The 16,486-nt window shown below is 55.9% G+C and overlaps 1 protein-coding gene across 1 annotated transcript in view; it reads right to left on the bottom strand.

Moving 5' to 3' along the window:
* The window catches only part of Ccdc85c (coiled-coil domain containing 85C), a 68,834-nt gene that overhangs the window by 4,078 nt on the left and 48,270 nt on the right, over positions 1-16,486 (bottom strand). Inside the window, 4 exon segments of the mRNA XM_027416357.2 lie at positions 42-140; positions 766-861; positions 4,901-5,008; positions 14,787-14,860. Coding sequence (XP_027272158.1) covers positions 42-140; positions 766-861; positions 4,901-5,008; positions 14,787-14,860 — 377 coding nt within the window.

Genomic DNA, 16,486 nt, shown 5'->3' with positions numbered 1-16,486 from the left:
CCAGGCCCAGCCCCAGCCCCAGGCCCCAGCAAGTGCCTCACATTGCACATTTCTCGAACGATGGCCTTCTCTTTCTCACTCAGGTCCTCCTCACAGCTGTCTTGAAGCTGCCTGTCAAGGTTTTCATGAACTTCCAGAACCTGAAGAAACAAGTGTCAGATGAAGACCAGCAAAAAGGACACTAAGGAAACCAGGGAGGTTGGGCGGGGACTTCAGGTAGACTTGCTCCAAGAGCCACAAAAGAACGTGACAGCCTGTACCCATCCACGTGGGACACAGCAGTCTCTGCTAGCAGCCAGGAGGCGTGAGTGTCGATGCACACGTGTGGGTGATAACCATGATACACACAAAAGGCAGGCAGGAGAGCCTGGAGTACCTCTGTGCTCAGGTAGGCAAGCCCACTCGAGACACCAGAGTCTCTTGAAACCTGCCTGCTTGTACCTGGAGGCACAAGGCTAGCCTGGACCTTCAATTCTTGCCTCACTCCCACCCCGGGCCTCTCTTTGGCCTTAGGAGAACGCTTGCCCTCCTCTACCAGGTCAGTTTCCTCAGCTTCACTCCTCAGACTGAGCAGACAATTGACACACTCCAGCACAATTGACCACATCCAGCACAAGTCCCATGGTGTTCCAGGTCACCAGGAAACAGTCTCTCACCACCACTGTTTAAGTGCCCTGAGCTTGGAGATACAGCACCCGTGGGGACCTAGGTCCCATGATCCCATGGTCCCGCTGTGTGCTCGGGAGGGGCCAATGGTGCATTTACCTTCATGGCATGTACAACAGCCTCGGGCTTCTGTCCTGCAGAACTGTAGACGGCAGGAGGGGGTGAGGGCAGCTCGGCTACAGGGCAGGCTGGGCCCTGTGGAAAGAATGGCACATGTGAGGCCCCTGGCTGGGTCCCAGATGCCTGTCACTGGGATGAACACCAGCTTCAGTTACATGGAGCCGATACCCAGATACCCAGATACCCAGATACCCAGACAAGACGAGATAGGAATGGGGGGGGACCTGGGGAGAGGCATGGGTGAGAGCTGGGCACCCTGGAGCTGGTCTCTGACTAGTTCCATGCTTCCTGGCCACACCACCTCTTCTACAGATTGCATGGTGGCTAGCAGAGCCAAAGCGGGGGAGACCCTGGCTGTGGCGGGGGAAGACCCTGTATGTAGGGGCAAGGAAGACCTTCTTTGGGGGTAAGAAGACCCCGTATTGGAGGGGAGACCCTGTATGTGGGGGAAGAAGACCCCGTATGTGGGGTGGGGAAGCCCCTGCATGCTGTTCTGCAGATGCAGTGTGGGCATGTCAAGACAGCCAGAGATTCATGATACTCAGCAGGCTGAGGAAGGGAGGGCGGGGCTCAACCCTGTCCGAGTCCACAGCCCACCCACCTTTCCAAGTCCTGCTCCTACCCCTTGCCCTTGGCCCTGTCTTCACCACCTCGATGGTGAATCAGCCACTGGCCACATGGTCAAAGGTAAGAGCAGAAGTCAGACCAGGTTGGGTCAGGAGGGGACCTAGCTGAATGTTGGCTAGAAGACCTGACCCAGCCTCCCTCCAGCTTCCCTCACTTCTGCTGGCCATCAGCAAGGTGAGGGCTTCTGCCTTGGGCTACAATTACGGGCCACCATGGGGCAGGAAGAAATCCCAAAGAAGTGCCCCGGGGCAAGTGGGAAGGGGGCACTCTGCAGCCAGAGCCCTAGACGGCTGTACCCTGGCACCTGGGGATCAGCCTGAAGACAGAGCTACTCCATCTGCAAGACATGGACCCTGAAGACTCCTCCCAACAATCACAGAAGCTGAGCCAAGAGGGCTGGTTCCCATCCAGCCCTGGCCATTCTACTAGGCCACCATACAAGCCTAGTAGGGGCCGTATGGCTGTCCTTATGCCCAGAGCCTTCCGTTGACAGCTTGCCCACCAAGCCCATTTCTCTCCGGTCACCCAGCATAGATGATCCCCAGGGCCTCACAGGCTGATCTGCTCCTGTTTGCACCAACCAGCATCAGCATGGGCATGGGAGCTCTGCCCCAAGGGGCTTGGGATCTATAAAAGCCAGGGTTGGGCCTGGTCCCTTTAACTGGCACTTGCTTCATGCCTTAGCCTGCTCTGAGCCTCAGTTTCCTCCCTTGGATAAGAAAAAGAAAGGGTCCTATGTGCCAGAAAGCATGCAAAACCCTGGAGACTGCCCAGTGGGCGTGTGTCTGGAAGTCCAGCCCAGACTGCCTGATTGGTGAGTAGGAAAACCGAATAGGGAAAGGGAATGAGTGGATCGGGGATGTATTAGCTGCAGGGCTGCCACCCAAGACAGCTGGACTAGAGCAGAGGTCGCACTTCCCCCACTGGCCAGCAGAGGGTGCCAGTCACCTCATCCTAGTGAGGGGTGTCTACACCCTTCCCGGTGGGTTCTGCCACCCTGTCCCAGGGAAGGCCCTATATCCCAGTTCACCCTGATGCCACCGGCCGAGTTCCTCATCTGTTTCCAACAGACTGCTCTGGGCCCCTCCAGGAAGCAGTCACCAAAGAAACGCAGGGGGCAGGTGGACAGATTGCTGTGCAGCCCAGCCCTCCTGGCTCAAATCACCCAAGCAGTGGATGTCGGGGAGAGCAGGACCCACCCGGGGCTCTGCAAAGGAAAATGGCCATTGCATTGCTCAACATTTAATGACTGATCAAGAGTGACTGATGCGTTGGGGTTAGCATCACGAGGGCCCTCTGAGGCCTCCCAATCACCAAGCACGTGCACTGGGCAGGTCCATCCCGAGTGACTAAATAAAACCGTCTCACAGATGAGGACAGTGAGCTTGCCGGAGTCAGCTGGTGTACATAAGTCTGAGCCTGGAACTCGGGTCTCTGCCACCCCACAGTTGGGACTGAAAGTGTAGGACAGTTTTTTCCAAGACGACTGTCCAAGCCTGACTGCTCCTACCAGGAACCTGGGATTACAAACCACCTCTCCCCTCGGCTGGCAGCAGGGAGGGGGAGGGGTACACCTACTCGCACACTTTTATCTGGGGACTTTGAATGCTTGACCTTGCTGTCCTGCTGAACCCTGTGCGCCTTAAGGAGACTGGCCCCAGTATGTAGGAGGCAGTGACCTGACAGTGCCACCACTGAGGGTCAGGGTGACCAGCCAGGCCCATAGCCTTCACCTCTGAGCCTTTACTCCATGCCTTCAGTGGCTTCAGTAGCTGCTATGGCTGGCGTCTACAAGGCATTGCACCCCCAAGGCCTGCCTGTCACTTCAGCGACCCCTGCCCTCTGCCCTTTGGCTTCCTATCCTAAACAGGCCATACGATTTGAAGGCCTTCAGTTCACAGCCCCCATGGAACAGAAATACCCACCGGTCCACAACCCCACACTGACCCCTGACCTCTAGGCCCATTTGGACACCAGTATGCCCTTGCCCCTGAGGCCCTGTAATCCCTTACAGCCCCAGAAGGCCCACTTCCTCCTCCCCGAAGCAGTGTGACAGCCCCTCTTGTGGGGTGAGACACAGGATCCCCCTCCCATGGCCTCCACCATGAAGCAATCCAGACCCTTCCTTCAGCCCACTAGCCTTCTGTCAGCACTGTTGGAGCCTGGGGCGTGTCCTGTAGGGGCTGGGCTGTGAGAAGTGGGTTGGCACCTGGCAGGCTGACCCATCACCACAGCCAGCCAGCGCTACACTTCACAGGCACAGCTGACTTGAAAGTCTCTTGTTCATGCCATTCAACGGGCTGTTCTCGATCTTTCTCCACCACGGGAATGGAGGAAAGCCGGAGGCGCCAGGCCCCGGGTGGCATCACTTAGTGCTCCAAGCCCTTCATCACAAAGCAATTAGGCATCATCTGGCCACGGGGCTCCTGGGTAAATATTTGGATTGTCTACAGTCTGTGGGCTTGGCTGCCTGCATAGTGTCAACAGGTGGAGAAGGCACCCAGGCTTCAGAAGAGAAACCGCAGAGGATGGCTGTCAGTGGTAGCACGAGCCCTCTTGTGCCATCGCCGTGACCCAAGACCACAGAGGGGCCAAGGTCAACCTTGCTGGTCATCACGGGGGAAGACAGAGCAGGAGCTGGACCCACACACTGCCTGGGAAGTCCCTCCAGATGCCCACACTGGAAGTGCCCAGCACGTAGGTGGGAAGCATGTGACCAGCCACAGAGACTCACACGGGGATGTTGGGGATGTTCCGGTAAGCCCCAAGCAAGGTGGGGGCCTCACTGTCCCACCAAGCCGGTGAGAATGGCAATTGTAAGGCATCCCACAACCCTCTCTGTAGTCACACAGGGGTGACAGGCATGTCTGCTCACAGAGTGTGACCCAGAAATGGACAGTCACTTCCTGAGAGCTAGCTCCAAGCTGCCACCTTCTCCCCATCCAAGGCAAGTCAACACCCAGGTGAGCATGCAGCAGACAACCCTTGAGGTCTGTGGTGGTCCCAGTGCAGAGCCCACTAACTTAAGAGGTCTCACCCCAGCTCCAAAGCCTAGGTAAGGACCCCAACCCTCAATCTCAGGCCAGCAGGCTTCCTCGCTGTTTTACACTCACGAGCAGTGCGGAACACAGTGTTCACCTGGCAGCCCCTGCCATGGACATCAGACACTGCCCTTAGAGTCTAGTCATGTCACCCACCCAAGGCTTCACATCTCGCTTTCTCAGTGGGTCCCCATGAGGCTCCAATGATGTAGGAGTTCCAGGGTCCCTTCCCCAGGAGGGCAGAGAGTAAGGAAGGTCACTCGGGGGCTGGCAGTCCAAGCCCAGGCTTTTGCCCACGGATGCCCTAGGCATAACTGGGGCTTCAAAGACCCCCTGCATGCCCCTGTCACCAGCCTGTCTTGAGTTCTGTCTCCTCTGGAGCTCAGAGCAACAATTCTAAAGGTTCTGGACCAGGAACACTGGGGACCTTCGGTGGGGACACTTACGTTCTGCAGGACTTCCTGGTAGGAGGGCGGCAGGGACGCAAGCTGGGATTCTGAGTGGTATGGGGAGAAGCCTTTCCGCAGTGTCCGGAACTCTCCGGAACCTGCCTGCTGCAAGGGAACGGAAGACAGAGTCAGATCCAGGGATGGCTGACAGATCAAGGCCCTTCATGCCAAGACCTTGCCCTGACCCAGGCACTGTTCTTAATAAGCATGTCACCCTCTGCATGGCAACGTGTCCACTCAAGCACACTCCCCTAGATACCTTATCACCATTCACAGGCTGCCTCTGCCATCAGTCAAAGAACCCCACCCTCACCCCCAAATCCACAGGAACCGGTGCAAGCCAGTGCCTGAAAGGGCAATGGGAATAAGGAGAGAGGGTAGGCACACATGTGCTGGCCTAAGATAGCTCCCCTAGGAGTAAAAAGAAGAAAAAAATCTCTGCAAGCCAGGGTAATGACCCAAGACCAGGAGCCAGAGTCCCCAAGGACCAGGGGAACCTCATGGCGGACAAAGCTTGGTTCAGACTTTCTGCCTTCCAGGTCCAGTCCCACAGAAGACAGCCTTCCTTCCTAAGCCACCGAGACTTCAAAGGAAAGGAGAGAGCCACGGCAGATAAAAACTGCAGAGGAATGTCCATAAATCAGCAAGCTGCTGAGTTCCCCAAACAAGCCAGAAAGGGAGGAGGCCAGGCTGGCTGACAGGAAGGGGGCAGCTGGGCCACAGCCCTGTGTAAGGGGTCCCTCCTCCCACCCAGCAGCTGCTCATCCAGCCTGGGAGGGATCCCCACATTCCACTGCTGGCCTCCTGCCAGTCACAGGGCTGAGCCCCCCCCCCCCACTTCTCAGACCTCCCACCACCCAAATGCCAGAGCTGCTAGCCTTTAGCACCTGCAGGTGGAGACAATGAAAGCCCAGACGGAAATGTCCAGACCACCAGACCAAAAGTTGGGATAGTCTCTCCCCCATTATAGCACCCTCAAACTGAAGAACCCAGAATCCAGTCAGAAAAGAAGTCTGCCAACAGGGCAAGGGGCAGGGAGCAACGTGGGGGAGGGGGGGTTAGGGATGCAGGGATCTGTTGGGCTGCATTTGTTCAAAGGCCAGAGAGCAGGTACAGAGGGCTGAAGCTGTTTCCTCAACCTTGGGTATGACCCAAACTCACGTGGGTACTCAAAAGCCTCCTGAGTGGCTTACACTAGGCTCTTACACTAGGCATGGCCCCAGTGGTAGCAACTGCAAAGAGGTCTTCCCAAAAGACCTTGTGAATGGCGGTTAACTGTGGTACCCTGCCCGTGGACTTGTGTAGGCCATCTGGGGCATTAAAGACCACAGAAAATCAATCCTCCCTGACACAAGGGCCAGAGCTAGTGGAGTGCCCTATGAACAAGTCTCGAGAAAAGAGACCCAACCCCAAATGTACCCAGTACTCCTTAACCCCACCATGAGTGAACCCCTTCTATGGCCATCATGCCTCCCCAGGGGTTACCCCAGCTCCACTCAAAAGCCTGAACTAAACCACAGTCAACTCCCTACGACCACAAAACACTCACCAGCAGAGAACACCTTCTAAGTTCTCATGAGCTCTGAATGCTTGCACATAAACACACCCATGGGTCCTCATGGGACCTTGCCCACCAATGCTGCTCTGTGGGGACATAAAGACAACCCTGCCACCTTGCCATGACTAGTGGACAAAATAAAGACACCAAAGGCAGGTTACCAGCCCAGCAGAGAACGCACAGTGACATGCCACTTGGCCACAGAACCAGGAATGGCTGGGTTCTTTCCCATCAGCTGAGGACCGGGATGGCAGCACCTGCCCTGCCCTGCCCTGTCCTGTCCTCACCCACACACAGGATTATGTTTGGGCTGAGCCTCCCTTCCCCCAATCAGGCAGGCTCCTGGGCAGTCAAGTACTGTAACTGAAAACACTCCTTCCCACCCTTCCTACCCCCCTCAGCTTCCTGGGTAATTTCCTTGGGTGGGGTAGGGGTTTCCAATTAGCACCATACAACTCCCCACCCCTACTCTGGGTGAGCATCTATAAATATTTGCATGTGCGCAGGACTTTATTAGCAAGCCACAGAGCCGGGCAGGGTTTCGCACACACAATCTCTCATTAAGGGGCAATGTGACTAATGACGCATCAAATGAGTAACCACTGCTGCACTTAAATCCAAATGAAAAACACTGCCGGCTACCGCCTAGATCTCTCGGCAGAACTAAATTCCTGTTTTCATCTTGGAGTGGAGGCAGCGGCTGCAGACCCCTTCAGGTGCAGGGCATTTGCTATGGTTGAGCTAAAGGCCTTCCAGGAAGTGTGCCTGCCCTGGCATCCTAGGAAGGAGCTTGGGTCTCCTGACAGCCAGCTCTGCATTCCTCCCTCTCTTCTGAGCACACAAGGCCATTACACCCCTTTTGGCCCACTGCTAAGGCTTCTGAGGGGCAGCATGAGGATTCTGAACTAGGAGTGCCTGGTAAGGCCTTGGCATGTGGCCTTTGGCTACCCCACTGGACCCAACGGGACCTGATACTGCCAGACTCATTGCCCTCCTATTCCCAGGAATCTCTCCAGGTGGAGGCTTGGGGAACAAGCCTCTCTACAGTCATGCTGGAGAAACCCTGGCAAGCATTGTCTTGGGTGGGGAGGAGGGTGTAGAGACAAGGAGGCTGCCAAACCTGTGGCCCATCCATCTGAGATTCCTTGCTGGGGAAGGTGAATGGCCAGAGGCTGTGCCAGAGACCCCCCTGGGCTAGGATGGAGGGAGCATGGCTCACAGCTCCCTACTCCAGGGGAATTTTGTCCCCTAAAATGTGCCATCTCTAGGCAGCACTCACGTCTTTAAACGGCACTTGGAGAGACCAAACCAAGTGGGAGGCATGACACCATGCCAAATGGATGCAGCCAGGCCTGGAGTGGGATCCTGTGTGCTAACTCAGTGGCCTGCCTGCAGGGGTCACTCAGACCAGAAGGCCCACCAGGAAAAGAACTACGGGGACCACCAACGAACTAGAGCCTGGACTTACTGTGCTACTGGTGCAACTAGTATGGGGAGCTGGGCTTTTCATAAGGCGTGGGGTCCCCTGCGGACTCTTCCTTCCCTGGCAGCCTCCAGGATACTGAACACATACAGGAAAACTTGAGCTCCGGTGGTACCACTTGGCGAAGCAAGGCCAGAGCCCAGGGAGGCTCAGGCCCCTTGGAGCTCCCTGGAAGGGCCCACTTTTTACTGCAGCTGAGAAAGACCCTGCTTCTGTCTTGAAGGTGGGGTAACCCAGCTGATGCAGGCATTGTCACCACCCCTGCCATGGATATGGGCAGGACATCAAGGTAAGACCTTATCAGGTCCTCCAGGCTATGGGTGGGGGGCCCACAGGGAGCTCAGACACCACTTTCTACCTTTCTTAGTCCCGCCCATAGGCCTGCCTCCCAGGTCTGATGACCTTCCCCTACTCCCATTGGCCTGGATTGGTCACCATAGCGTAATTAATGGCCTGGGTTCATCTGAATAACACAGCAGCCTGCAAGCGTCACTCCACCTGGAAATAAACAGCTCATCATCTCACTGGCCAGGCTGGAAACAGAGGGAGGACTGCAGGGCAGGCAGAACACAGGCCTCTAGGAAGCTGCTCTCCCAGGGGCAGCCAGGACCACAGACAGACCTGGGCTCAGGCCTAGGCTAGAGCAAAGCCCACAAGAATCCAGGCTGTCGCTTGTGTCGGGTGGAATCCCCTAAGCTGGAGCTCATGAGCAGAGGAAGGAGACAAGAAGAGCAGAGCCTGCAAAGACTACTGGCCTCTGCCGGAGCCGGCCAGAGCCTACTGACACTTCAGGCCATGCATGGCACCAGTTAGTTCATTCAGACCACTTAGAGTAGAAGAGGGTTTGGGGGCCAGATACACATGTCACACTCCATTGTGGCTCTCACCTGGGCACTTTGTAATCACCTTGCTGACATGGCCAGCCCCAGGCCCAGGGTCTGGCATGCAGTCACGTGGCTATTGATAGTGGCTCTCAACTGGGATGACACAGTCCCTGGGATATCTGGAGATGTCTAAGATATCTTTGGTTGTCACAACTGTTGTGGTAAGCACAAGCCAAGGAGGTTTCCAAACATCCAACTACGAGCAGGACTGTCCCTATAACAAAGAGCTACCAGGCTCATGTGTCCACAGAACTGGAGCATGGGCCGGGATGGTGTAGGCCTCCTGGACAGGAATTCTGGGGCAGGTAGCTTAGAACTTAGGGAAGGAGCAGGGACAAAGTCACTGAAAGCCTGAAAGCTTGGGAAAGACAACTTCCAGAGAGCTCCCACACAGTACTCGCCTGGGCCCAAAGGACCAAATATCATATGCAGTCCCAGCCCAGTGCCCATGGGCTGAGATTTGACCCTGTGACTTTTACTTCCTGGAAGCCACAGCTGTGAGGGTCAGCCCTTTGCTCTACCACTCTCTGGTGTAGACTTCTAGAGGCCTGAAATTCAAGTGTCCTGCTACAGAACTGGGACAGTGGAGGGGGGGGGGTGTAGGAAGAAGGATGCGGGGGGTGGGGGGGGTGGAGAAGGCATCAAAAGAAGATATTCCCATCAGCACACAGGCTCCTGCCTCAAGACATCCAATGAGAGGCCAGTGAGAAAGGCTAGCCAAGGAATACTGCTGCAGGACTGGCTTGCTGCAAAGCAGGAATTAATGCCGACTCGGACGGGGTGGATGCAAAAGGAATCCCAAGGCAGGACTAGTACATTCTGAGGTGGACCGTTCCCAGGAAAGGAATGAATGTGGACAGGAGGCACAGCAGACACACCACACAGCACTTAGCAGCCGTCCTGTCCCTCAGAGCCACTGCAAGCCCCTCCCCCAGCAGCTCTACCTGGAGCAGGCTTCTCTGGAGGCCGTAGGGGCGGGGCAGCTGGAAGGGAAGAAAACAGCATCACCCTGCCAGCCTATGCAATCTGCCCAGTCCCTTTCCTGGGACAGGGACTAGCTAAAGCCATGAGATCTCAGCTGTGAGACCTCAGCTGTGCTGGGTAGTTGTAGTTTTACCATACTCGGGGCCAGGGTAGAAGATGCTGAAAAGCCACTCAGTGTGTGAAATGACAAGGGTGAACTGAGCACAGGGCCCCAACCTAGAAGAAGCAGCCTCCTGAACCCAACCAGCTCTGCGAGGCCAGTGGGAGACACCCAGTGATGCAAACTGGATCTGCTTTCTCTTTAGTCTTCAGAGAACACGTCTTCAGGCCATTAGGAACAAAGGGGCAGCCGCTTTGGATGGGGGCCCTGAGATCTCTTTTCATCAGGGTTAGATCAGGTAGAAAAGTCACTTCTACCCAGCTGGCACCACCGCCCAGATCCCCTCAGCCAATTTCATACTCCACATCCCACTGTCAAACCTGGCGGAAGGACCACCCAGATCAGGAGGCCTGTGATGGAGTGGCTCATCCATGGGACAGCCAGATACCCCCCACCACAGGGACTATCACACCCTTCCAGGTCCTCTGTTGGTTCCCTGAAATAAGAGACAGGCCAGGGAGAGATATCTGGATGGGTGCAGAGTTACAGTATTGAAAGCCCACTATACATGGGTAAGTCTGACCAAATTTCCTGGGCCTCTCAGCTTGCAATACATAGCCTGCAGCCAGGCAGGGGCTCGCAAGGTCTGTAGAGTGGCTCCCAACATGGCTCTCACTACCAGCTGGCCTGTTTCTGTGTTTACCACAACTTCCCTTTAACTCTCTGAGTGACATATATGGCAGCTAAATTAGTGGCTTTGTTTTAAAGATAAGGAAACTGAGGCAGAGAGGTTACACCAGCTGCCCACTGTCCTCCGACAGACAGGTGGCACTAGTGAGCCGTCTTTAGGTTCTGCTCTGCATGACTCCAGGTAGTTGGCTTCCTAAGCCTTCACTGCTCAAGTGCAGAATGAAATGCTCACCCTCACCTGGCCGGCCACCTGGATGCCCTGCCCTTCTGCTGAGGCTGGACAAAAGGATCCCCGGCGAGGAGCAGCCAGAAAGACTCGGGAGCCATGAGCTGCACGGCACAGACATCACAGGGGCAGAGCTGGGGTACCCCAAGGTACACCAGGGCAGACACCAACCGGCTGAAATGTCACCATAAAAAAGGCAGGGAGAAGCCAGGCAGTGGTGGCGCACGCCTTTAATCCCAGCACTCAGGAGGCAGAGGCAGGCGGACCTCAGTGAGTTTGAGGTCAGCCTGGTCTACAGAGTGAGTTGCATGACAGCCAGAGAAACCTTGTCTCAAAAGTTACACAGAGAAACCCTGTCTCAAAAAGCAAAATAAATAAGAGGCAGTGAGAGCAATGCCTTTAGAGGGACACGGGCACAGGGACGGCTCCACCCTCATCAGGGATGTGATGAGGCTTTAACAAGGATTTTGGACGGTGGTAGGTGGTTCCTAACCAAAGGCCTGATCCAAATTCAGAAAAAGAACAACGAGCAACACCTCACACAGTGACAGCACAGTCAGGGGCCCTCAGGATAAGAGAAAGGCAGACAGGCAAGGACTGTGCTTCCAGGGCCACACCAGGCACTATGCTTGATGTCACCATCATTCCTGACTCACAGGGAGGAAACAGAGGGAGGCATGGAAGACAAAGAGTTTTGCCTAAAGGTTAACAATGGGACAGGAAAGGCTTGAACTCAGATCCACCCAGTGCCCAAACCTACCTCCTGATGGTTAACAGGAGGCTGGTGTCACACTGTATGCCAGACTGCGACCCATCTTCCTGCCCCCCCACCCCGCCCCCCACCACTCATGTAGTTAAGGCCGAACCTCCGGTCATAATCTTTGGATGAGACCCCTTTGGAAATGGAGATTTTCATAGAGGTGAGCAAGTCAAAGTAAGGTCATTACGGCAGGCCCTCATCCAAGGTGACTGATGTCCTTGTGAAAGAGACAAACTGGGTCAAAGACAGAGAAGTATGAGGGCCACAGAGAGAGGGGCCATCATCAAGGCAGGGGAGACCTCAGGCTAACCAGCCCTGATCTTCAACTTTCAGCCTCTTCGACAGAGACTAAGTGTGGTAGCCTGTGCATTCCTGCCCCCAACACTGGCCCTTGTGTGTGGAACTCAGCAGTCCAAGGAAATTAATAGAGCCTCCATGCCAGGAAGCAGTCCCCCATCCAGGCTTCAGTTTCTCCACCTGTGTCTGGTATAAATCACGGGCTGCATTTAGCAGCCCCGTGGTACCTGGCACTGTGTGGGAGAGCACGGAGGCTTTGGAATAGAGGAGGGCAAGGGTGCTTCCCATCTCCCTCCACAGCCCCAGCCTCGGGCAGCTGCAGCCACAGTGGGTCCTCTGGCCTCCGAGGGAGAACACCAGGGTCGCTTGCTCTTTTGTGAGCTCGGCTGGCTTCTTGGCAGGTCTGGAGGCTTCATTTATCAGCCCAGCAGGGGGCTAACCGGAGGCCGCAGCGTCAATTACAGCTGCCCCCACCCGGGTCCCCGGCTGGGCACGGAGAATCTGCAGGAAAAATAATGTGCGTGGAGTCATGGGATGAATCATCTCGGAGGAAGCAGCTGTGTTGATGAAATTTTAAAGCCGACACGAGAAAGAAAATATGAACTGCACTACAGTAATTTAGCCTGTGAACACCCTGGCACATTTTTAATTAAAGCTGTTTCGGAGTTAAATAGAGGTGGTGGGGGAGGGGTGGGGGAGAGGAGTAGGGGCAGGAGTCACGGGGGACTCTCTGGCCTCCCGCTCCAACCCCAAGGATGCATCACCTTACAATATCGCTGAGAACGCGCCTTGTGCCCGCTTCTCGCCAGTGGGCAATTTCTCTGCTTTTGCGAGGAGCTGGGGGTTTTCTGTTGGATATGATTTCATGACAGAATCATGAAATTCCACACACCAGAGCCAAGAGGCTGAGGAGTGAGGACCCGCCATCACTGCCGCCTCCTTCAAGACTCGAGTGGGCAAACATGGTCCCGGGGCCACAGCATGGTGTCTCCACAGTGTCTTGCTACCTGACGCAGCAACTGCCCTTAGCTAATCAACCCTCCTGCGCCTGGGTGAGAACCGGCTCCCTCTGGGCCTAGGAGACTGGGTGGGGAGCAGCTGGGGGTTCCCCTGGCTCATGCACCCTGCTCAGCCATGCCAGGGTTAGAGATGCGGATGAGGCCACTGGGGCTCTGCCACCCGTTCCTCAAGCAGTTGGCAGTCAGATGAGGGTAAGGACAGACATCCACAGGAAGGAACATGACAGGGCAGTAACGCCAAAGACAGACGACAACCCAGGGCCAGGGAAGCTCAGAGCAAGTGCAGACACACCTAAAGGTGTGCACGTGGGAGGGTCAGAATGTAGATGGAATCCCTATGAAAAGATGAGACCACGACGGGGCTGGCCACTGCTCAGGCCTCAAGGCTCAGCCTCCTGCACAGGAGACACTAAGGGAAGTGGACACAGCGGTAGGTGGGGAGGTCCTCCTGGTGGAACTATGGCTGCCCGAGGGAGGGAGGGAGAGAGGGAGGGAGGCAAGGGCTGCTACTCCATGGCTTTCACATTCATCTGTAGTACAAGTCCATGGCCTGGTCCAACACTTGAAACTGGGGTACAGGTTCCCAGGGGGACAAAGTAGCCCTGAGAGCAGAGATGACAAAAGTTCAAGCACAACCCCAATCCGAGCAGAAACAAGAGCATGAGCTCTTCTCTGATTAGAGAAGAAGTGGTGAAGCACACTTCTGGGCAAATGACCATAGGAGCAGCATCCGGAACTCGGAAAAGGGCTCCTTGCCTCCCTCTCCATGGGGACGAAGGCCAAACTGAGGCTGACGCTGCCCACAAACCACAGGTCCTGAGTTGGGGCCCTGGAACTTGATGCTACCCCTTCCCTCGACGAAGCAGTGGCCCGACCCACAGGAGCCAGCACCAGAGGGAATGACTCCCTTCCCTCCGGGCTGGATGTGGACCTTCTACCCTGCCTACCTACTGGGCGGGCTCCCGGAGACCTGCCCCACCAACTGAGACTAGTCCCAGCAGGGCAGCCTGTGGCAGTGATACAGTGGGACTAAATTCACTGCGGGAATATGAGCCTCCCAATAGCCACCAGTGGACAGAGGCGGCCACGGTCTTCCTATGCATCGAGCCCAGCAGGTCACATGGCAACAGGGCCAGGCAACTGAGCTATTTCTAAGGCTGTTTCATCCAAGGACAGTCACTTATGGAGCAGCAGGTGAAACAGAGGATGGAGAGGCTGAGATGAAGCCTGGGGGGCTTGCTGTCATGCTGGCTGGGCCCAGGGACTCTAGTCAGAGCATCCCATAACCTCCCATCACCAGGCCTTCTGCCATCCCCACCAAAAGCAGAAATGTTTGTCTCCTGCATGTCCAGTCACAGTCCACAAGACGCTCGACACCCTTTCATCGCCATCGGACACCTCTCCACCAGCAGCCATGATCGCCAAGTCCCTCGCCTGCCATCCTAAAGCTGCTTGTTCTCTACACAGCTCCACAGCCCCCACTGTCTATGTGAGCGGGGTTGGGCATGGAGGCAGGAAGACAGACCTAGTGAGGTTAGCAGGGGATGGGGTCTCCAATGGGTCTGTCAGAGGGATAAAGTGGACCCAATTTCTTCACTCATCATGTGACCCTCATCTCCCGCTGGGCCAGAGCCAGCCATGTGAATCCCGCACACACTGGGGAAGCAAGCAGTCAACATGGCTGCCCAGCCATGGCCACCCTAGAGCCTGCATTAGAGTGAGGATTAGGCCTGTGACCAGACTTTCTGGAGATGGCTGGAGAGGCCGCAAGGGTAGAGAGGGAGCTGTGGGAGCCCTAGAGGAGCTGGAGAGAGGTCGGTTTACAAAGCAGTGAGTAGTAGCCTTTGGGGTACAGTAGCCGGTACTCCTGTAGTCCATTTACCTGTGGGGGGAGCTTGTCACCCTCCAATAGCTTCGCCTTGGTCTCCAGTGGCCTGATGTAGGTGGATGAGGGATCTGAGGGACAGAGAGGAAGAAGAAGGTGTGTTAGCTACCAGTGCACTCACCCATGGGCAGACCCCACCCTACCCTGGCACTCCCTCCCTGTGGTCCTGAAATCTGGTTTCCAGGGGATGATTCCTTCTGCTTCCAAGAAGTTTCAGGCTCAAAAGCAGTTGGCATCCATATCTATAGGCAGAGACAGCCCACCCCAAGGCCCAAAGTCCAGGGGCCCCTCTCGAATCTGAGGACACTGGCATGGCAAATGTGGCCACAAATCTCCACAGTCAGCTTGGTGGGAGTGAGAGATGCCTAGGAGATGGGGGCATGTCTGTGTGGATGTTTCCAGAGATGACTGACATATAGACAGCAGCTTAGGGGTAAAGACGCACCGCACCCTGAATGACAGTAGCACTATTCGACAGGCTTGGGGCTCAGGACTTCAAGTAGAACAAAAGTGGAAGAAAAAAGCCCACTACCACAGGCTTGTGTGAGCACCCCACCCCACCCCCAGGAGGACACTTGTGAGGACCTCCCCAATCACAAATCATGGGGTCCAGACAACCCCACTTATAACACACACATCCCAGCAAATGAAGTCTAGCCACCCTTACCACACTGCCCCTGTTTTTTATCCCATCAGAAAAAAAAAACAGGCAAAAATCTCACCACACACCACCGCCATTCTGCTGTCCCCATCTCTGGGCTACCCCCGCAGAGCAGAGTGACAGACCAGTGATCATCAGCCTAGGCTGCCGTGGGGGGCACCTGGCATGGTGGAGTCAGGGAACAGAACTAGGAAAGGAAGAGACGAGCAGGAAACAGAGGGGGCTTGGGATCTGCTGTGGACAGGACAGGCAGGGCAGGGCAGGACAGGGCAGGGCAGGCACACCACATCAACCATGGGGACGACGAGACAGCTGTCCACTCTAATAAGGAACAGATCCGGAGCCCACTGCCGCCCATCACGGACTTCAATCCCCCGGAATGCCTAGGACCATACAGCTGGACCCTGACCTGCCTGCTAAGGGACACTTTGCTCTCCAGGGGGGACCTAAAGGACCCCCAGGAGCCCCAACACACTCAGCCTAGGTCCACGGGGCCCAGCAGAGCTTCTGGTACAGTCCAGGGCAGGAGAAGATGTGGGGACAGAGAGGCAAGGAGCAAGGCCCAGCCCACTGGGGCTGGGGAACAAAGACACCAAGAGCCTCCCTCCTCCTCATTCTCAATAGTCACCTCTTAGGAATGCGGAGGCTTTTTACAGAGGAGAGCAGGGCAGCTCCCGGGTAAGGTCTGACCAGCCCATCCTCAGGAATGGCAACAGTACCGGGCACGGGTGGTTCCAATGGGATGGCGCCGCCGTGGGGCCCAGGCGCGTCACACAGAAGCTGAGTTTCCAAGAATTTGAGGAACAGGTTCCTCACACACAGGAGATGTAACCGAGGGACCACACCAGTCTCTCCACTCAGGCCCTGACTTTAAAGCCCCATGAGGACCCTGGCCAGTCACAGAGGCTGCGGCTGAAAATGCCTCCGCTTGCTTTCTCACGAGTCAAAGCCCAAGAGCAATTCCTGAACCGACTCCACACTCAGGCTCCACACTTGGATATGCTGGGTCTCTCTAAGAGTGGAAAGGCAGACGGGG

Source organism: Cricetulus griseus, chromosome 5 (genome assembly GCF_003668045.3).
Source record: "Cricetulus griseus strain 17A/GY chromosome 5, alternate assembly CriGri-PICRH-1.0, whole genome shotgun sequence".
NCBI lineage: Eukaryota > Metazoa > Chordata > Mammalia > Rodentia > Cricetidae > Cricetulus > Cricetulus griseus.
Note: the sequence above shows the minus strand (reverse complement) of the source record. Positions and strands in the feature narration are given on the sequence as shown.